Here is a 22455-nt window from a genome sequence, read left to right as displayed (position 1 = left end):
ACCCCATTTGATCTAGTTAATATCTGACAATTTATACCACTTGACTGTTCTCAGTTCCGAGGAAGGTCAACTTGAAACAAGCACTGTTTCTGTATTCCTTGATACTTCCTGACCTGCTGCATATTTTCTACATTTTGTTTGAAGAAATAGAGAATAACACTGAGAACATTCAAATAACTGAGCAGATTTGGCTAAAGAAATCTCAAACAACAGCAAAAACTGCGAAGCTATCAAGTCAAAAGTTAGTTAATTTCTGATCAGAACACAATTCCATGGAGGGTTAAGTCTCAAGGGCAAAGTTGATCCTCCAGACAGAAAGAAAACCTCGGTGGAATTGTAAATGAACAATTTTCTTAGAATTTTGAGCGAGGTAAAGCATATTCCCACCAAAATTAAGCTCCTTTTCACATGTTTTCAACTGCAAATGATGATAACACATACAACCAAGCGAAGTAGAAGGCATCAATAATTTCTCTCCTGGAAAATGGCGATATTGTGAAATACACAAATTCTGATGCAAGCTAGAAATGAACGGAGTGCGACTGCCTTTTATACTTGTTAATTTAGCCTCAGTGTCCAGAAAATCTTGAAGTATCTGAAGCTGAGCCAACACAAGACTTCCCATTTGCAGGAATGATTAATTGCTCTATTAGATTCAATTTTATGAAATTGGGGGAAGCCCAGTGTACAGCAGCAACTTCCAGTTACCTGGATAGCAAAAGTTGTTCAACCATAGCCATCAGCCTGAAAAGACGACAAATGATCTCACAAAGCTTCCCAAAAGAATGCAGACAATACACAAATAATTTGAGATTAATTACTATTGATTCCATCATAAATTATTCCAAATTCTGGCAAGATTATCCAGTGGCCCAGATAGAACATATATATAACGTGTCATTCTCTGATGAAGGGAATGCTCAGAACAAGTGTGTTTAAAAGTACGTGCAATTAGTCTGAGCACACTAATTTTAAATAGATAGCTTGGAAAGCTACCTGGGTGCTTTGAAACATGACTATTCCAAAAGCACTCAAGATACGAATGGATCTAATCACGGAACCTGCTGGGAGTCATGATCGCTTCCATTTTCTCTTTCTCTCCCCACTCCCTTCACCAATCGAGAGGAATTAAGAGTGAGACCCAAACTGAAGAGTCAACGTGATAGTCTTCCAGATCTAGAACCTAAATTAGGGATCAGCAAAGCTCGAAAGGCATCTCTAGGATTAGGGAGTGGACATCAACGTCAACTTTTTAGTCCTACTTATAGATCCATTTGAAACATGCATAACAATATCTACATACCAGAGGGTAGACACTAATCTACATATTGAGATGGAACAAAAGTGTCTCTAACAATAAATAAAGACTACTTGTCTAACATTTTAATAAAGAAAATGTTCCAATACACAATCTAAGATTAAGAGAAGGAATGAAAGCAATGGCAGTGGTCTTCAAGAACCTAAAAGTGGAGAAAATGTGGACTTATTTGACTATATTAAACAGGCAGACACCCGAAGTATTGAGATAAAACTCCATACAAGATAACAAGACGTACTATTACACCAAGCAGGAATGCATACATTGTACAATAATTTGTGTGGATCACAAATTTGAGTGCCTGAGAGATCAGCAGGAAACACGAGAAAATCAATAATATTTCCAGCTCGCACTCCCTTCATTCAGAAGGTTTCCAGGTACCTTTCAATTTTCATCATTCAACAGGTTTTAACAGTTGTATACATCTTAAACAATGCAAGTTACCTTAAATTCAAATTTCAAATCATACTGCACCAATTGCTCCTCTTTTCTATGGTTTAACATTTAGAAAATTATTTTAACTGCTTGCATTCAGCATGTGAATTAGTATAGGTTTGATTTGTGCCTCTCAGGTGGTGCAACAGCCAGGTGCTGTTGAAACAATAAGAAAAATTTTTATATTATGCAGGCATCACTCGTTCCTTACGTGCAATTCTGATTCAATGAATAGCACCACTGAAATTAATCACAAAAGATTCTACAAGTCTTCTAACAGCAGGGAAGAGAAAGCCATTTTAAAAGCTAAGTCAGAACGTAAGCTGCAGCTAAGTAGCTCTGATACCTTCAGGTGTTGACATCCTAACATGAACAAGTGTCACGACATCAGCACTTGGATACACAGGGCAAGCACAGCATAGCAAATTGTACTGGCTTAGGCGATTGGGTCTCATCCTGGCCTTAAGAGATTCATGTCCACCCCATTTACAGTCTGGCTCTCGGCAAACTATGTAACCATTCTCATGTTACAGCAAGCCTCAACTTTGTGGTTGCATTCTTCTACTGCTGCAGTGACAGCAATGGAAGACAAGTGTTGCAGCACTGGATTGGTGACCACATAGATCATCCATGGATAATGGATACAGGCTCCCGTAGTGTAGGTAACGACACAAGAGCATCATATTCAAATAATTTTACCTTAGTATCAAATGTTTTAAATCTTAAAACCAGATATCTTAAATTACCAAGAGCTTGCACAATATAAATCTAGATCTAAATATTTTGCACTACAGCGTCAATAGGGAACAGAATTTCATTTGCCTAATTGAATTGCATCATCCAGTTATACATTTAACTTAAGGTAAACTGAGCCAACATGAATCACATTTCCCACTTCACCCTGATAAATTTCCTTTAATATTAATTGCTAGTTTAACACAATAGATACACACCTCACCAAGCAAGAAGGAAATTTGCATTTCAGAGAAACTTATTTATTACAGAAGTTGCCAATTAGCCATCCTAGTTTGAAAATCATCAAAAGCATCATACACATCTCTTTAAAAACTTCCCAAATGCCTCAAGGGGTCAGTTAAAAATCAAGCAGTTCATTTATATAAGTAAACAATGTAACCATTTTATTCAGTGTGATCCTTAAATCAGAGGCAGATGAAAATCACCAGTTAATCTGCTCAGATGAAGGTGGTTGAAGAAATAATGATGACGAGAACAATTCTTCCATTGCTTTGTGGGCAGTATCAAACGTCTACCAAAAAATGTCAGTGCTAATGGTCTGACTTAACATCTTAATTAAAGGGTGAACCAGGCCACTCTTGATGTTTCAACATTTGCTCAATGCGAAGAAGTGCTCAAGTTTTGGCTTGGGGCTTGACCTTCCAAGCTCAAAAGGGAGAATTGCCATCAAGAAAGCCAAATTGGCAGAAAACGCGATGTGCTGGCAAGGTTAATAACCTACAATTACAAGAGATTTCAAAAAATGGAAATCACTATTTTCAGTATGGGTGGTCTGAGTAAATTTAAGCCATGTTTTCACACAATCCTAAAGGACATGTGATTACTATTAGCACAGCAAATCTTCTCTCAGTGGTATGTCAAAGGAGCAATTTGTTAATCTAAAAACAATTTGAACACATGATCATTCGTATGCTTTTATTTTGCCTCAACATGTGTACAAAAGTGAAGTGAAGCCTTACATGGTGATGCTGTCACAAGACAGCAAATGCAGTTTCAGTATGTATTGCTTACAACTTATGTCGACTTACACAGCGATAGTCACAACACTACAAAAGTAATTTTGTTTTAAAATACAACACTTTGGAATGCTCTGAGAGAAGTTGTAAGATGCTCCTTGAATTATAATTTTTTGTATATAGTACAGCTTGACACTCAATTTGCATGACTTCTTTTAGTGATACAGTGAAAAGGTCAATTTTTAGATGCACTAATTATGTGATATTTTGCCCAGAAGTTATCAAGTCACAAACCAGGATTTTAGGAATTAATTATGAATTTGGGCCATATTAAAAAGATACATGACAAGCCTCAGAAATTTAGTTCTCCTCCTTGTCATTTTCTTTTAGTCTTCTTCTTCAGCACAGCATGTCCAGATGCGCAGGAGTGGGATTCTCTTGGCCCACTGACAAATTGGGATTGATTCAGGGCAGATGGGACCTGTACAAACTGCAAAATTTACACCATAGTAGAAATGGAACGGATTTCCTTACAATGGGATTTGCAAGTGATGTTTGAGTGGATTTAAATGAGATGGTCAGATGAAATGGAACCGGCTCGACATCCCAAACTGGAAGGAAGTTGAAAAAAAAACTTGGAAAACTAGAAAACAGCAGAAACAAAGACAAGCAGCAGGTAATTTTCAAAAGCAGAATGACATTCTGAATAAAATTGACAAAGGAGACCCAGATTTTCAGAAATCTTTTGAGACAGTGGATGTGGTTAGAAAAAGTAAAGCACGTTGGATAGGAGATAATGTATGAGCACAGATTAATGACTGGCTAAAAGATTAACCAGAAAACAGTAGGGATAAATGGGCCAGTCTCATTAACAAGCTGCGACTAGTTTAGTTCTGCAAGTATTAGTAGTTGGACTCTAGCTGTTCACAATATATCTTAATAATTTGGACGTGGGCATCAAAGTAATATTTATAAATTAGCATATGATACAAAGCAAAGTGGGAATGCTTGTCATGAGGAAGATGTAAAACAGCTTCAAGAGGACTTGGACAGGCTTAGTCAATGTGCAAGAACATGACAGACGGAAAATAGTGTGCAAAACTAAGCTTGTCCACTTTGGTAGGAATAACATATGCAGAGTATTTAATAGGAGAAAGTGAGGACTGCAGATGCTGGGGATCAGAGCTTAAAAATGTGATGCTGGAAAAGCGCAGCAGGTCAGGCAGCATCAAAGGAGAAGGAGACTTGACGTTTCGGACATAAGCCCTTCTTCAGGAATGAGGAGGGTGTGCCAAGCAGGCTAAGATAAAAGGTAGGGAGGAGGGACTTGTGGGAGGGGCGTTGGGAATGCGATAGGTGGAAGGAGGCTAAGGTGAGGGTGATAGGCTGGAGAGGGGGGCAGTGGTGGAGGGGTCGGGAAGATGTTTGCAGGTCAAGAAGGCGGTGCTGAGTCTGAGGGCTGGGACTGAGAAAAGGTGAGTGGGGGGTAGGGGAAATGAGGAAGTTGGAGAAATCCGCATTCAACCCCTGTGGCTGGAGGGTTCCTAGGCGGAAGATGAGTCGCTCTTCCTCCAGGCGTCGTGTTGCCATGGTCTGGCGATGGAGGCGGCCAAGGACCTGCATGTCCTTGGCGGAGTGGGAGGGGGAGTTAAGATGGACACTAACTCCCCCTCCACTCCGCCAAGGACATGCAGGTCCTTGGCCGCCTCCATCGCCAGACCATGGCAACACGACGCCTGGAGGAAGAGCGACTCATCTTCCGCCTAGGAACCCTCCAGCCACAGGGGATGAATGCGGATTTCTCCAGCTTCCTCATTTCCCCTACCCCACCCTTTCTCAGACTCAGCACCGCCTTCTTGGCCTGCAATCTTCTTCTCGACCTCTCCGCCCCACCCCGCCCCCTCTCCAGCCTATCACCCTCACCTTAGCCTCCTTCCACCTATCGCATTCCCAATACCCCTCCCCCAAGTCCCTCCTCCCTACCTTTTATCTTAGCCTGCTTAGCACACCCTCCTCATTCCTGAAGAAGGGCTTATGCCCGAAACGTCAAGTCTCCTTCTCCTTTGATGCTGCCTGACCTGCTGCGCTTTTCCAGTATCACATTTTTAATGCAGAGTATTTAATAAATGGTACAGAATGCACATATATAAAGAGACTTCAATCTTGTCTTTAAGTTGAAGGCTAACATGCCAGTGCAGCATTCACTGAACGGAGAATACCTACTGAATGGTTAAGATGTGCTTTTTTTAAACAACTCATTTAAATGTTAATTTCAGGCAGTAGTTTGCAGTGTGATTAGTAAACAAGGTTCTCTGAACGCAAACACCAACAATTCTATCCCAGCTCACTTGCACCCATTTCTTAACTATTGAAAGATCACTCACACTTCAGACTGAGTGATTGTCTTATTCAAATCTTCAACTTTTTCAGATGCTCCTTTATAGCTATAAAGATAAAGAGAATTTATTCAGCAGATCATAATTATTTTGAAAGCGGGAAAAAGGAAAAAAAACTTTATAATAAAGCTGTAATGCTGAAGAGTATTATTATTTCAAAGATTTGAGTTTGACAGTCCCAGTTGACAACTTACATCTGAATCTTGGCCTCCAAGTGGGAGCTAGTTTAAGCCACCACACTTGCAGTTCTTCCCTTGTTCAAAATTTGTGTCAAGTAATACTCAAGATTTGGAGAAGTTGATAAAACTCAGATTTTAACTTTTTAAAAATTTACTTACTGGAAACTACTATTTCAAACTTTTAAAAATATCAATGCCACTTTCTAGTGACTTGAAATCACAAAAGATGGCTATACATTTGCATCACTGTACCTTCTACACTCTAAAGTAGTCAAATGGAGACAATCTGTCTGCATTGCTTTACCAGAAACAATGATCTTGGATGAGTATAGATAGGGACCATCTACTACCTAATTAGCAAGGAATCCTGACATTAACCTGGATACTTGACAATTGGTTTGTCCCCATTAACATTTGGATAATGGAGCTCTACCAGAAGAATGCATCCAGATGTAATTCGATCATCTAAGCTTGACGAAACAAAATCCACAAGCCACTGCAACACTGAGTCACTGAGCAGTTGAAGTGAGAGGGCCACGTCACAATCTAGCTAACCCTCTGTGTTTAAGCACCTGTGAACAAGAAAGGGAGATGCTGAAGTTGACCATGAGCAAGATTCCCCTTTATCCATCTAATTTACAAGACTTTGAATCCAGTCTGCTGTTTCGACTATGCATGTCACAGAGATTTTGAAGAACTCAACTCAGCAATTGCAATTTCCAGAATGATAAATCAGAATACAAATTTAAAGTGCGTCATCACCAAACCTTGAAGAACCAGAGTTTAGCCTAAAGCTAAACAAATCACTAGCCTTCAAGATCCCATACCAGTCCAAATTTTACTGGACTTAAAATATTAATCTACCCTCACACTGTACTGCATTTGCACATGTGTGAAGTATATAAAAGTTAATGTCATTTATTTTATGGCTATTTTATTGTATAGAATAAATATTATCTTTTAAGAAGTACAAGTAAACTGCATGCATCTTTGGTGGTTGCATCACAAAAACATTTAGACACTCACTAAATTGATGGGCCTAAAACCTTCATTTTACAACCTCTGTGTTGTGATCAAAGGAGGAGTTGGTAAAGCAAGAAATCTTGCTACCTTTGTTTACCTGGTCATAATACAGGACTTGAGTATGGTGCTGAAAAAAGCACAGCGGTCAGGCAGCATCCAAGGAGTAGGAGGATCAATGTTTCGGGCAGAAGCCCATCCTCAGGCTTTTGCCCACAATGTCGATTTTCCTGCTCCTCGGATGCTGCCTAACCTGCTGTGCTTTTCCAGCACCACACTCTACTCTGATCTCCAGCATCCGCAGTCCTCAATTTCTAATACAGGATTTAAGATACTCTGTGCGCCCATTAAAAATAGTTTTCTGATATAAAACACATTTTGGCTAAGTCAAAAATATCCATTAAACTCAATATTTTTGCTCAAGTCCCATGTTCAAAGGAATAGGGAGCTTAGTGATCCATGTTCAAATGAGTTTACCAGGTATTTTTGAACAGCTGTGCTGAATAGTTTAGAATAAAAGATGAGGAACTGACTTTTCAAACTTTCTTTCAACCTCTGTACAATGTTTGATATGCTGGAATATATCACCATATCTGTAGCATCCATTACAAACAGCATATGGTGGCTCAGTGGTTAGCATTGCTGCCTCACAGCAGCAGGGAATCACGTTCAATTCCAGCTTTGGAGTGTAGAGCTTGCACGTTCTCCCGTATCTGCATGAGTTTTCTCCAAGTGCTCCGGCTTCCTCCCACAGTCCAAAGATGTGCAGTTAAGTGAATTGACCATGCTAAATTGTCCATAGTGTTAGGTGCATTAGTCAAGAGGGAAATGGGGCTGGGTGGGTTACTCTTTGAAGGGTCAGTGTGGACTTGCTGGGCAAAAGGCCCTCTTTCCACGCTGTAGGGAAACTAACCTAACATCACTGTACCTTGTGAAACCTCCAGTCAAGCCAAGAGCCATTTCAAATTCCTCAAAGAGAGCATGGTTTTCTCAGTCAATAATTTGAGAGCTAGGAGCATCCCGCCCTTACTATTTGCAGTGAAGTCTTTTCAATGTACTGCTGAGAGTTACTACCCTTTCAACAGGTGAAAGTAGAGAAGAGAAGGGAGATTAGACAAGTTGAAAATAAAATACATTCAACAAAAGCAGAGCACTTCAAAAACACAGATTTGGTTTCTCTCAATATTTCACAAAAAAATACACAACATCCCAATCTACAGATTGTACTATTTAAACAATTATAGCTAAGGTGGCCAAAAAGTCTGGCGGCGAAACAAATCCCACTCAAGTAAACATTTCCAACCTCTTAGACTCATTTACTCTATTATAACAAACACTGGGGGCTCAGTGACTTGATGTAATTTTATATTTCAATACACACAAATACCATTTTAAGCACAATCATGGAAGATTGAACAGAAAAGCCCCTCTCTTTACATACAAGCCTTTCTTTTCAACTTTTAGGTCTCTTAACATTTCATTCCTCTCAATTCAATTTATACATCCTTCCTTAATGTTATTTTCAATCCTTCACACACATCCAATCGCAGTTTTAACAATGAACTGAAGTCATTCAGTAAATGTCATTGACCATCATGCTGCTTAGCAGTTTTAGCAATTTAATTAACAACCTACCCAAATACTTTGCCTTTCATTTTGATACTACTTACTCAAACTCAATAACAGGGTGTCAAATGTGTTTCATGCTGCTTAGTTTTCCTTTTAGAACTGTCACACTGTATCTACTCAATATTCTCTCTCCACCATCCCCTCCAAACCACATCCCCCCGCCAATCCCATAACCTAACAACACTACCTAAACATATTTTCTAGTCACCCATCCTTGTGGTGTTTGCAATAGCTTGCCATGCAAAAGTCTTCTGCTTCTTTTCTTTCACCTAAAAAGATGAAAGGAGTAACAAAAGCAAATTATTTCTTTTTTTCTATTCATTTTCTTCCATACAATTCAGTCGTATTTTTTTCACATAACAGGATTTACCACAAGTTACCCCTTGAACAGTCGGAATGTATTTCAAAACTTCAATACAATGACAGCAGACTGTCTGTTTCAGGAGATTCATCTAAAGTAATTGTGTAGTCAAGAACGGAAATAAGAGCACTCTGAAACAGTCTCAGTATTTTCATTAGTTTATTCCCTTACTGGATGGTGGGCATTGCTGGCTAGGTCAGGATTCATTGCTCACCCCAAAATGCCATCTGAAACCACTGCAGGCCATGCGGTGGAGGAAGGGAATCACAGGATTTTGAGTCATCAAGTGAAGGAATAGTGACCTAGTTCCAAGTACTATCTAATAGAGAACAAATAAATGATGGTGGTGGTTCCATCTATCTGCTGCCCTTGCCCTTGTCAGTGGCAGAGTATGCAGGTTTGGAAGCTTGTTTAAGAAATCTCAATCAGGTATTGCAGTGCATCTTATAGTTCGGACAATGCAGGAGGGAGTAAATGTGAAAAGCTCTAACAGAGGTGCCAATCCAAGTAGGCTGTCCTTTCCAGGATGAGATCAAGCTCCTGGAATACTGTAGGAAGTGCATTCACCCAATCAAGTGGAAAAATTTTCCACTACACTCCTGATGCATCCTGTAAATAGTGGTCAGGTATCGGAAGACAGCAGTCGGGTTACCCATCTATTTACCCCATACTTAAATAGATCAAAGTAGCCTTAGCAAAAACATGCACATTTCACACCATGCTGCTGTCAAGTAGCAACTTTCCAGCAGAAAAGGCAAACAGTGAAGGCTAGGATAATTCCTGTCAACTCTTGGCTAGAGAGCCATATCTAGACCAATACTGACAGAGGCTTTTAGCAATCTGGTCATCCATAAACCTTTTAAAAAATTAATGACTCATTCATTTTTACTCATTAAACTAAAGTTACAGCAAAGTCAACTTTCCTTGATCTTGCTTTTCCGAAAAGACAGAATTGAAGAGGTCAGTTCAAATAGTAGATCTCCTCATATAACGAAAATTATTATGTCCAGTTATCAACAAGCTCTAAATAACTGAAACACAGCACTTTGAACAATGAAACAGCATTAAAACAAGCTAATCATGATCAACGTAAACGTTATAATTTGTTGTTTATAGAAGCTGTGCGCAAATTGGCTGCAAAGTTTTCTATATTCTAACAGTCCAATCAAGTACCTTTTCTCCCCCACTTTTACCATGCAGTTCAGAGATCCTGTTGACTTGAAAAGGCATTAAGTAAATGATCAAAATCCTGATGAAAATGTACACTCTCAAACAATTCTATATATGTAACTAATCAAACATTATCAAGTTCAGTGTTTCTAGCTAGATCCTGATATTACATTTCAATATTGACAGGATCTTGAGGGATACTGTGCTCCAAATGTTGCAGCACACTCACCATACTTCAAGTCTGCATTACCACTTGGGGTCACTGCACAGCTGCCTTGGGCAGACTGCCCAAATATTTCAACCCTTAAATTAAATTTTTAATTATTGTAGTATGTCAAATTTTCAACATTATAAAGATCCAATATCAGCATCATAGAGGAGCACAGGTATTGGCATTGAACCAATTAAATCACATTGTATACTATACACTAAAAATTGGGTCCAGCTCAAATTGTCATATGGCTTTCTTAAAAACTTGAATGATAATCTATAGTTCAATAAAATTTTAACTCCCAACCAAAACAGTTGAGACATTTTGAACTCTCATGACAAATACCAGGTGAATCTCACTCTGTCACAACAGCAGCAATTGTTAATAGTTTGAAGTTGATACATCATGTTTGTCTTATTTCTTAACGAACCAAATATAAAAACAATTAGCGTTTCCCTTGGAAGTCCATTAATTGGAGGGAAAAAGACTATTGATTTGTTAGACCTGAGTTCAATGTTCAGTACAAGAACAGAAGAAGGGGTAGGAATAGAGAATCCCTAGGTCAAATCTGAAATGTTGGCCTAAGCATAATCAGCTAACTGTCCACTTCCATGCTGTGCTTTCAAATGTGGATGTGGGTTTGCTCGTTGAGCTGGAAAGTTCATTTTCAGGTGTTTCATCACCATACTAGGTAACATTAGTGAGCTTGTGGATGAGGCACTGGTGGCATGGTCCGCTTTCTGTTTGTAATGTTTAGGTTTCCTTGGGTTGGTGATATCATTTCCTGTGATGCCATTTCCTGTTCTTTTTCTCAGGGCGGTGGTAAATAGGATGCAAGTCAATATGTTTGTCGATACAGTTCGAGTTGGACTGCCATGCTTCTGAATTCTTGGACGTCTCTGTTTGGCTTGTCCAAGGATGGATGTGTCGTCCCAGTTGAAGTGCTGTTCTTCCTCACTGTGTCAGTGTTTCATCCAGAGACTCTGATATTATCTAGGATGGTGACGAAATGTCTGAAAATGAACCCTCCAGCTCAGCAAGCAAACCTACATCCAGAACCTCAACCTGAGCAATAAATCTTCTCAAAACTCACTTTTAAATGTCTTAAGACTGAAAAGAAACACAGTCAACAGATCCTACTATTTCTGATTCCTCCAGCATAGATACATAGTTCATCAGTTCAGTGCTTGTCTGGATACTAGTACTGGACAGTGAGTCAATCAAATCTTCAGCACACTGAATGAAACTTAGTTGCTAGCATTTCATTGAATCACCGAGTTACCGCAGTTAAGAGTAGAAAAGCCTCACGAATAATTTCAAGGTTATGCTCATAGAATACACTGTGCTCGGAACATAAAAATGTACTCTGAAAAAAAAACAGCAAACTCAATGCAATCAAAAATAGCTACAAATGAAACGGAAATAATTTGCATTTGAAACAAATAAAAGCAAATTATTAAGCCATAAAAGTTTGTGAAAGGATTTATTGGGATCGAGTAGGGGAAAACTGCAACTGTCTACCCAAAAGATTTTGTTTAGGCTCTTTACAGAACACAAACAAAGCAGAAAATGTCTGAGCAGATTTGGTGTTTCTAAGAATCCTAAATTACATTGGAAATTCGTTGAATCTACTGGGAATGTAGCACATTTTCAAGTACATTTCCAGAGCAGGTGTTACTCTGATCATTTGCAAATCAAGTGAGCTAAATTAGAACAGCCACAGAAACTACTCCTTGTGAGCTAGTGTTTGCTCCATTAAAAGGACATGGAAAACCTTCACAAATCAAGATGAAAAAAAGAAAAGCAAAAACATTCAAGTATAATTCAAGTTTCAAGCTACAGCAAAATGGTGGTTTCACAACACTAACTAACCAAGCACCGTTCATACTAATGCCCCCAACACAAAACAAGTGGTCCCAGCTTGTTAGCACCCTAAAGATGGGGCAAAGGCATCTAATCTTTAAGAGTTTTATTTATAATTCTAAATCTTCAAGACACTGTGATCCTTTCCCCATGTGATTATTTAAACTGCAGATATTTTTGGACCAGCCTGTTTAGATATGCTATACATACCTCAGAGGCACATGGGACATAAACTCCAATCCTCTGGCTCAGAGTTAGGGACACAGCCACTGCACTACAACAGTCTAGAACTTACAGGTTCTAGAATTTAATCTTACAGGTGTCTTTTTTCTAAAAATCAAACCAACTCGGAAGTGTAATGACTTACCGCTGGTGTAGGTGGGACTTGAACAAAAGCCTCTTGGCACAAAGATAGGGATATTACAATGGTGCCATACTTTTCTTCACATACTCAATTATTTAGGTCTGATTGATGCACATAATTTAAACTACCAAGCTGCTATACTACACAATCTAACAATATAGGTTGTTGTAAACAACCAAGGAAAGGAAGGTGACGCAATGTACTTCATGAAAAGCACAAATCATTAATAGATCCTTTGTCAACTGGAAATTAATTGTTTTCAAATTGCCCACATAACTATACAAAGGAGGAGTTTTGATGAAATAATCCAAAGGTGTATTCATAAAAGCTCATCTTCTTTCTTATGCAGCAAATTAAACAGTTCAAAGAGAAAATGAGACAAGTTAATAAGAATTTCACAAAGTACAGTATAGAATGCACTCAACAGGTTACTTGTACATGCTATTCTTCCTAGTTAGTTATCAAAGTGAAAAACAATTTGAAGAACAGTTAATCTACTTATCGATAGCAGTATTTCTGAAACATGACTGATATGTTCCTGCATTTATTAAATAACATGACAAAACAATTTTGGCCATAGGGTCCAACATTTGTGTCTTTAGGTATGTACATCAATCATGCTGCTGGACTTCCTATAGCAAAACTTGAGAAAAATAATTTAGCAGTTTAAAACTCAAAATCATACAAACTCTTGGGAAGGGGTATTGTTTAAATAATTTGAACTGAATTATTTAATGCCAGTAGCAAACAAAAACACATTTGTTACGTGGAAACAAACAATGGACAGACCAAAATAAAGAAAAGGAAGTGGAATTTCATTCGTCATTCACATTCATTCCTTCACATTACAAGAAACGTATGCACATTACACATTAGCCATTTCCAAGGCCTCATGCTGCCTATGCCTCCCATTTACAGAAAGCAAAAAGAAACCAGTTGTCATGCTCATGAAGGGAAGTAGCTCAGATTGGACGTAAACTCCCGAGACAACAATAAAGCTTTCATTTTACTGACCTCTGTTCTTAACAGCAACCCTCTTCTCAGAGTCATAGAGATCGATAGCACAGAAACAGACCCTTGGGTCCAACTTGTCCATGCCAATAAGATTTCCTAACCTAATTTAGTACTATTCGCCAGCACTTAGTCAATATCCCTCTAAACCCTTCCTACTCATATACACATCCAGAAGCCTTTTAAATGCTGGAACTGCATCACCCTCCACCACTTCCTCTGGCAGCTCATTCCATTCACGTACCACCCTCTGTGTGAAAAACTTACCCCTTAGGTTCCTTTTATATCTAGCTCCTCTCACCCTAAACCGATGCCCTCTAGTTCTGGACAACCCCATCCCAAGGAAAAAGACTGCCTATTCCTCCTATTCATGCCCCTCATGATGTTATAATCCTCTGTAAGGTCACCCCTCAGCTCCAGGGAAAACAGCCCCAGCCTATTCAGCGTCTCCCTATAGCTCAACTCATCCAACCCTGCAACATTGTTGTAAATCTTTTCTGAACCCTTTCAAGTTTCACAACATCTTTCCGATAGGAAGGAGACCAGAACTGCATGCAATATTCCAACAGTGGCCTAACCAATGTCTTGTACAGCCGCAACATGACCTCCCAACTCCTATACTCCATACTCTGACCAATAAAGGCAAGCATACCAAACACCTCCTTCACTATCCTCTCTACCTGCGACTCCACTTTCAAGGAGCTATGAATCTGCACTGCAAGGTCTCTTTGTTCAGCAACACTCTCTAGGACCTTACCATTAAGTGTAGAAGTCCTGCTAAGATTTGCTTTCCCAAAATGTAGCACCTCACATTCATCTAAATTAACCTCCATCTGCCACTCCTCAGCCGTTGTAATGTGAGGTAACCTTCTTCACTGCTCACTAGATCTCCAATTTTGGTGTCATCTGTAAACTCACTAACTATACCTAAGTTCACACCCAAATCATTTATACAAAAATGACAAAAAGTAGTGGACCAGTACCAACCCTTGTGGCACACCACTGGTCACAGGCCTCCAGTCTGAAAAGCAACCCTCCACCACCACCCCTCTGTCTTCTACCTTTGAGTCAATTCTGTACCCAGATGACTAGTTATTCCTGTATTATTGTGGTTCTGTTCACCTTGCAGATCGTTAGCTGTCTTCCTGTTTATCCTATGTAGTGTTTTGGGACAAACAGGAAGACAGCTAATGATCTGCATCCATGAACACCAATTAGCCATGAAACGACATGACCAGCTATCCTTAGTAGCCACACATGCAGATGACAAGCAACATGAATTCGACTGGGACAACACTACTATTATAGGGTAAGCCAAACAGAGAACAGCCAGGGAATTCCTAGAGGCATGGCACTCATCCACAGATTCAATCAATAAGCACATCGACCACTGCAACGGACAGCTGGAACTGACAACCGGAAGCGGCAGATTCAAACCACTATAAATGCCGGAGAAAACATCACAGAAGCGCTTCACAGGAGACTCCCAAGTACTGAGGATGTCACCTAGACAGGGGACAAAACGTCTGCAACACAAATTCCCAGCTCAGCGAACAGAACCACAACAACGAGCACCCGAGCTACGCATCTTCTCACAATCTTCCTGTATTCCATGAGATCTAACTTTGCTAACCAATCTCCATAGGAAACCTTGTTGAATGCCTTATTGAAGTCCATATAGATCACATCTACTGCTCTGCCCTCATCAATCCTCTTCGTTACTTGAACAAAAACCTCAAATCAAGTTTGAGAGACATGATTTCCCAAGCACTAAGCCATGCAGCCTATCCTAAATCAGTCCTTGCTTTTCCAAATAGCATGTACATCCTGTCCCTCAGGATTCCCTCCAATAACTTGCTACCACTGACATCAGGCTCACCACTTTAGTTTGCGGGCTTTTCCTTACTACCTTTCGTAAATACTGGTACCATGTTAGCCAACCTCCAGTCTTCCAACACCTCACCTGTGATGATCAATGATACAAATATTTCAACAATGGGCCCAGCAATCACTTCCCACAGGGTTGTAGGGTACACCTGTAGTAGTCCTGGGGATTTACCCACTTTTAAGCATTTCAACACATGCAACACCATCTCCTCTGTAATATAGACATTTTTCCAAGATGTCACCATCTATTTCCCGACATTCTATATCTTCCGTGACCTTTTCCACAGTAAACACTGATGCAAAATACTCATTTAGTATCTCCCCCACATTCTGCAACTCCACTCATAGGCTGCCTAGCTGACCGTTGAAGGGCCCTATTCTCTCCCAAGTTACCTTTTTGCCCTTAAGGTATTATCAAAACCCTATAGATTCTCCTTGACCCTATTTTCCAAAGCTATCTCATGTCCCCTTTTTGCCCTCCTCATTTCCCTCTTACTCCTACTGCCTTTATACTCTATCTCTCTGGCTTATACCTGACATTGGCTTCCTTCTTCTTTTAACCAAAACCTTAATTTCTCTCGTCATCCAGCATTCCCTACACCGAGCAGTCTTTCCTTTCACCCAAACAGGAATGTACTGTCTCTGGAGACTCATCAGCATTTCAAAGTTCTTGCCTAATACCGTCAAAATTGGCCTTCGCCCAATTTAGAACGTCAACTTTTAGATCTGGTCTATCCCTTCCCATCACTATTTTAAATCGAATGGAATTATGGTCACTGGCCCCAAAGTGCTCCCCCACTGACACCTTAGTCACCTGTCTTGCCTTATTTTCCAGGAGTCAAGTTTTGCACCTTCTCTAGTAGGTACATGCACATACTGAATCAGAAATGTTTCTTGTACACACTTACCAACTTCCTCCCCCTCTAAGCCCTTAAGACTATAGCAGTCCCAGTCTATGTTTGGAAATTTAAAATCCCGTACCTAAACACCGTAGTATTCTTACTGTTAACAGAAATCTCTTTACAAAGTTGTTTCTCAATTCCCTGCTGACTATTAGGGGGTCTATAATACAATCCCAATAAAGGGGATCATCCCTTTCTTATTTCTCAGTTCCACCCAAATAACCTCCCTGGAGGTATTCCCAGGAACATGGGCAGCTCAGTGATTAGCACTGCTGCCTCACAGCTCCAAAGGGTCGATTCTACCCATGGGTGACCGTGTGTGGAGCTTGCGCATTCTCCCCGTATCTGTGTGGGTTTCCTCTGTATGCTCCATCTTCTGCCCACAATCCAAAGATGTGCACGTTCGGTCAACTGGCGATGCAACATAACTCCAATCATTCAGGAATGTGCATGTTAGGTAAATATAGGATAATAGGGATAGGGAATGGTTTTGATTGGGTTACTTGTCAGAGGGGCGGTAGGTCCTTCGGCCCAACAAGTCCATGTTTCCACACACACTGGATTCTACATAAAAAGAATATCCTCCCAAGTAGAACTGTAATGCTATCCCTTATCAAAAGCCACTCCCCCTCCTCTCTTGGCCCCCTTTCTACTTTTTCTCTCGCATTGGTCTCCTGGAACATTAAGCTGCCAATTCTGTCCACCCCGAGCCATGTTTCTGTAATTGCTATGATATCCCAGTCCCTAACCATGCCCGGAGTTCATCGGCCTTCCGTTAGGCCTCTTGCATTGAAGTAAATGCAGTTTGATTTATCAGTCGTACCTTGTTCTCTGCTTTGTCCCTGCCTATCCAACTCAATCGTTTTCCCAACTGTACCAGTCTCAAGATGATCTCTTTCCTTACTAACTCTCTGGGTACCCTACCCCCCACCTTCCCACATGTGTCTGTACCTCTGACTGGAATATCCTCTATCACAATCAATCAATCACTTGGAACCTGATGTACCCCTCATTACATTAGGGCCAGTTTCAATACCAGAAACTTGGTTGCTTGTGCTACATTACCTTGACAGTCCATCACCCCCTACATTTTCCAAACCAACATACTTGTTTGAAATGGGGATAGCCACAGAATACTCCTGCACTACCTGCCTACCTCTCCTGGAGTTAACCCATCTATTTGACTTTATCTGTTGCTTTTCTCCCTTCCTGTAACTGCCATCCATCACAACCCCTGGCTCTTGTAAATTCCTCATTGCCTCTAACTGTTGCTCTAACCAATCCATTCCATCCGATAGGATTCACAACCAAAGACATTTCCTGAGACATAAACCTCAGTAACACCTAAACTCTCAAATTCCTAGTACAGCAATTACTGCTTTGTATGCTTATGCATTATTTTGGAACTTTGGAGAAAAACGTCAAAACAATGGCACTTTTAGAAGGGATGACAGACAAAAGACAGCACATGGTCAGTGAAACAGAAAAAACCTACACTGCAAACTGGCAGCAGTGAATCTGCTCAGTTACCGCTTTTGCTAAATTCATGTATCGCTGGACATCAGAGTGAGTCTAGCGAAATTCGCAACTGATCTTGGAGGATTGTGTGGGAGAGCTCACAGCAAAGGAACAGATATGTGCATAGTTTTGAACTGTAGCCTTATTGTAAATCTACAGTAGTGAGTAGACCGTGTTCTTTCTTGATTATGTTTTAATGAGATCTGCCTCGATTAAATTTTCAAAACATAAGCCGTAAGTGTTCAGTTAGTTTGGAGTAGTGTGCTTTTTAGAGCAATAAGACAGTGCTATTTTCTGGATCTGTAGATTGTGAAGGAGCAAAAATGGCCTTTCATAGAGTGGTATGCTCTTCTTCTCAGATGGAGGAGTTCAGGGAGACCATATTACTGAGGATTATACTTTACAATAATTGTTAGGAGAAACAGGAAAGAAAATAAATGACACCCAAAACTATACACGGCCTATTCACTGGTCTGAAAGAAATTGCAAATAATTGTCTTCATGAGCAGATTCTAAAGTGAAACTGCACAACATGTAAACCTTGTTCATTACTCTTAAAGCTGGAATCCACAATTGACTTCAAGAATTTTAATCTTGTGGATAAAGGATAGAGACTTAAATTTCCAAAAATAGCATCACTCCAGCATCCTCAGTTTGGAAAGCTGAAAGTGATCATCAAGGTCATAAAAATCAGCACTGATGAAGTGGATGCTCCACTGGAAGTTAGGGGTTTAAGCATATTGAGGAAGCAGAATAAAAAGTTCTTCACTGTACAGACAAGATGAAAGAGCTTAATGTATAACTGTAATTAAAGATGTTTCAATTGTTATAAATACTATAGATTACTTATCCTTTGTACGTCATGAAATTCACATAAGTCTCAAAAAGGGGAAGAAAGAGCAGGGCACTAATCAGTTACCAGCAAGCAATCTCCACATATCTTCTACATTGACTATGCTCAGACGAAGATATCATGATACTATACATAAATAATGGTAAACAAATGAGAAAATTGCAGTTCTATCTTCCAAGTACTCACGCATTTGATGCTTGTACATCTTGCCAACTCTTGCTTAAGTTTTGCTTGAGCTCAGTGAATGGTGTCAATCCCAACTTTCTTTTGATATCAGAAGCATGTTTTTCTTTGGCAACTAGCACCTGTCGAAGTGTTGCTATTTCATCCTCAACCTAAAAAGAGAAAAAGCCCACGAGATTCAACTCAAAATCACCAGCTGCTTTTTCAGTGCACACATTTTTGTAAGCAGGCCTTCCTACTGAAGGTAGTGAAGTCCATTTTTTTTTGTATAAACTTGAAACATATGGCTTAAATGTTTCTCCACAAACCTGACAAAGTGCTTATTACCAATCCTTATATTAGGCTGTACACAGATTCCGACCACAGATAAGGAAGCAACATTTTCAACAAATCCTTGTAATGAAGAGTATGTGCAGAGGTGGTTTTGGAAATTGCTCAAAGTAGTCCCAAAGCTACAAAATGAACAGTGAATGTTGAATATTTGTGAATTTCTGGTAAACAGAATGTTCACTGCAAAAATTAACTTTGAAGCATACAAATATCAGCTGTACAGATCATTCTACAGAGATATTCAGTCAGCACAGGCCTTTCCCTAAATGGATTGGTTCAGAGGGAAGACTTTGACAGTTACAATCAACATCCAGTGGTAAAAATAAAATAGTATCTTCAATGCAATACTAACTTACAACATTCTTCAAAATCCATTTCTTACAACAAACCCCCACACAAAAACATACATCCTCTCGAATATCTCCATAAAATTTCATTTAACTCCCCCTCTTAAAAACAGCAACGGACCAATTTTAAAGCCACCCATTGAGATGGATACATTAGTTGGAAGAGAAAAAAGTTACTTCCACGTAATAAAACTGAAAGTCTCTCAGATCTCCAAGAGTAGTACGGCTCCCCACAGTGAGCTAATTAATGACTCAGGGGGCCAAAACGGAAAGGGAAAAAAAAGTACTGCTGCAGGTCCATCCTGTTACTAGCCAAGGGAACATTTGCTGTGTCTATGTTCCTTCCTGTCTCCACCCTAAGAAAGTGATTCATACTGGAATAAAGTTGAGAAAGTACTAGCAACCAGGCATTTTCTCATTCAGCTGATCATTTATCACATATGAAGCAGATTGAGTTTTAAATGATGGAGGATCAATTCCGATTGGCCGGGTGTTCAGATCTCACCTGATGTGTGCACACAAACAGTTCAGTAGGAATTCAGTATGGAGCAATCAGGCACAAAATCTGAATCGAACCTGTTGTTCCCCTGGTCTCAAGCTTCCCCCAGCTTAAGAGGCGCACTATCAGCGTAATGCAGAACAGATCAGGTATAAAACCAGAAATTTACTCTATGTAATAATATCACCACATAGGTTGCTGTAATTACCACTACATCTATTGTAGAAAAAAAGCTAAAAAATTTTCAAATTAATCGAGCTTCCAAAGCTTAAAAATAAAGCATCACTGTGGGAACAAATGGAAGGTTTGGGCAGGGGGGTGGGAGGGAGAGATTAGATTTGACTTCAGGATTCCTTCATCATAGTTAGCAGTTTCAGCACCAGAAATCATCTTCCACTTCACATGAGGAATAAACTCTGGATTCACTAAAGAATAAGTTGGTTGCTGCAATGGTAAGAAAACACAATTATGCAGTCATTAAACAGAGAAACAGATCCTTCGGTCCAACTGGCCCACACCGACAATGTTGCCAAAATAAACTCGTTCCACCTGCCTGCATTTGGTCCATAGCCCTCCAAACCTTGCATATTCATGTACTTATTCAAGTTGTCTTTGAAATGTTGTAACTGTACCTGATCTCACCACTTCCTCCAGCAGTGCATTCCTTACACTAACCACTCAGTGTAAAAACATGCTGCCCTTCACATCCTCTCACCTTAAAAATATGACAAGTTTCAACTGCCCAACCATAGGGAAAAGACCTTGGCTATTCACCTTATCCATGTCCCTCTCAACCTCCTACACTCCATTGAAATAAAGTCCCAGCCTCTCCAGCATATTTTTGTAATCCAAACCTTCCATTCTGATAATGTAATGTTAAAGATTAAATTGGACACTCTCGCTGGACATGAATGTAATATTAAAAAGGTTTAAACTGCACTGACTGAACCTTCTGGAAGTGGGTGGGGACAACATTCATGCAGAATGACATTGACTCCCACTTCACTTGAACAGTCATTTGTTACTACTCTCCTACTATTATCAAATTAAACTATCATTCAGTCCCTTTCAAAGCCATCCACTGAAGCTAGAACATATCACATCTACACTGTATTGGGGAATCACAGAGTCAGGAAATAGTTTGCATAACGATTCCCCAGGATTGGGGCATTTACATTTCCATTGTCTTGGAGAATGACCTCATCCTACTATTGTACCTGGGGTAGGTAACGTGACTGCGAGGGAGTGGCTGGGGGGTTGCCTTGAATGACATGTGACTGTGAGGGAGTGACCAGAGTATCTATGAGCATTACAAACTGGCTCGGATAAAGATGGGTTTCCTGTTCGGGGCCTCTTCAAACTTGACTTAGCAGGCCTGCTAAGTCAATCATAAAGGTCACCTAGCTTGTACAAGCTTTAACAAACTTTAACTGTTTGCAGAAGATGGTGTGTGTCAATTGCATCTCATGTGAGAAACCTCAGGAAAAGAACCTAACATCATCCTGGTATATCTTTTCTGAACCGTCTCAAATTTATGAATATCCTTTTTATAACATGGCAATCAGAATTAAGTAGGTTAAACACTGTCTTCAATCATTTTTGAATTATTTGAAGATTGAAAATGTATTTCAATCTATTAAGTAGATTAAGCAATCTATGGAATCAAGAATGTTCTTCCACAAGATGTTATTGCAAAAGGTTATCCTGGTTACTGATCTGTGGCACTGTTTTATAACTCATTTTCCAAATCCTCGTAGGCAGCTAGAATGATATGACACACGCTAGCAATTATTTAAATTATGACCGAGGAACTTGAACATATAGTCAATAATTCCTTTTAATTTTTGGTTCCACATATTATACTTGGAAATTGGAAAAGTAAAGTAATCAAACAGATAAGATCAGAGTTGTTGCTGATTAAAACAATATTTTTGTGAATCCTGATGAATAACTTTTATTTTGACTGTCCAACTGAAGAACAGCCCATCAGAAACTGGAAACTGCACACAACACTACACTGAATTCAAAAACTGCATGCAATTTCAAAAAGAACACTTTTTTCTTGTGCACGTGCCAATCTGCACTGAGACAGTGCAATAAAAGAAAATCCTAGAAATGCACATTCTTCCACAAATAATCGATAATATTTTTGCCATCATTGGATTCTCTACATTTTAAAAACAGCCCAAGCAGCAATTGTGCACAAAGGCTATCAACAGATCAAAAGGTCACAGATCCAGCAATGATTGTTAAAGTGCATTGACATT

General features: G+C 39.6%; 1 protein-coding gene across 13 annotated transcripts in view; it reads right to left on the bottom strand.

The window, feature by feature from the left end:
• The window catches only part of tpd52l2b (tpd52 like 2b), a 51640-nt gene that overhangs the window by 24961 nt on the left and 4224 nt on the right, over positions 1-22455 (bottom strand). For 9 of the 13 annotated variants that reach the window (XM_072556707.1, XM_072556698.1, XM_072556708.1 and 6 more), the window contains exons 3-4: positions 19016-19164; positions 5850-5909 (exon numbers count right to left, since the gene is read on the bottom strand). In XM_072556707.1, the coding sequence (XP_072412808.1) occupies positions 5850-5909; positions 19016-19164 (209 nt within the window). The remainder of the gene's footprint in view (positions 1-5849; positions 5910-19015; positions 19165-22455) is intronic. The other 4 variants (XM_072556703.1, XM_072556705.1, XM_072556710.1 and 1 more) reach the window with 1 other exon arrangement.

Source organism: Chiloscyllium punctatum, chromosome 37 (genome assembly GCF_047496795.1).
Source record: "Chiloscyllium punctatum isolate Juve2018m chromosome 37, sChiPun1.3, whole genome shotgun sequence".
NCBI lineage: Eukaryota > Metazoa > Chordata > Chondrichthyes > Orectolobiformes > Hemiscylliidae > Chiloscyllium > Chiloscyllium punctatum.
Note: the sequence above shows the minus strand (reverse complement) of the source record. Positions and strands in the feature narration are given on the sequence as shown.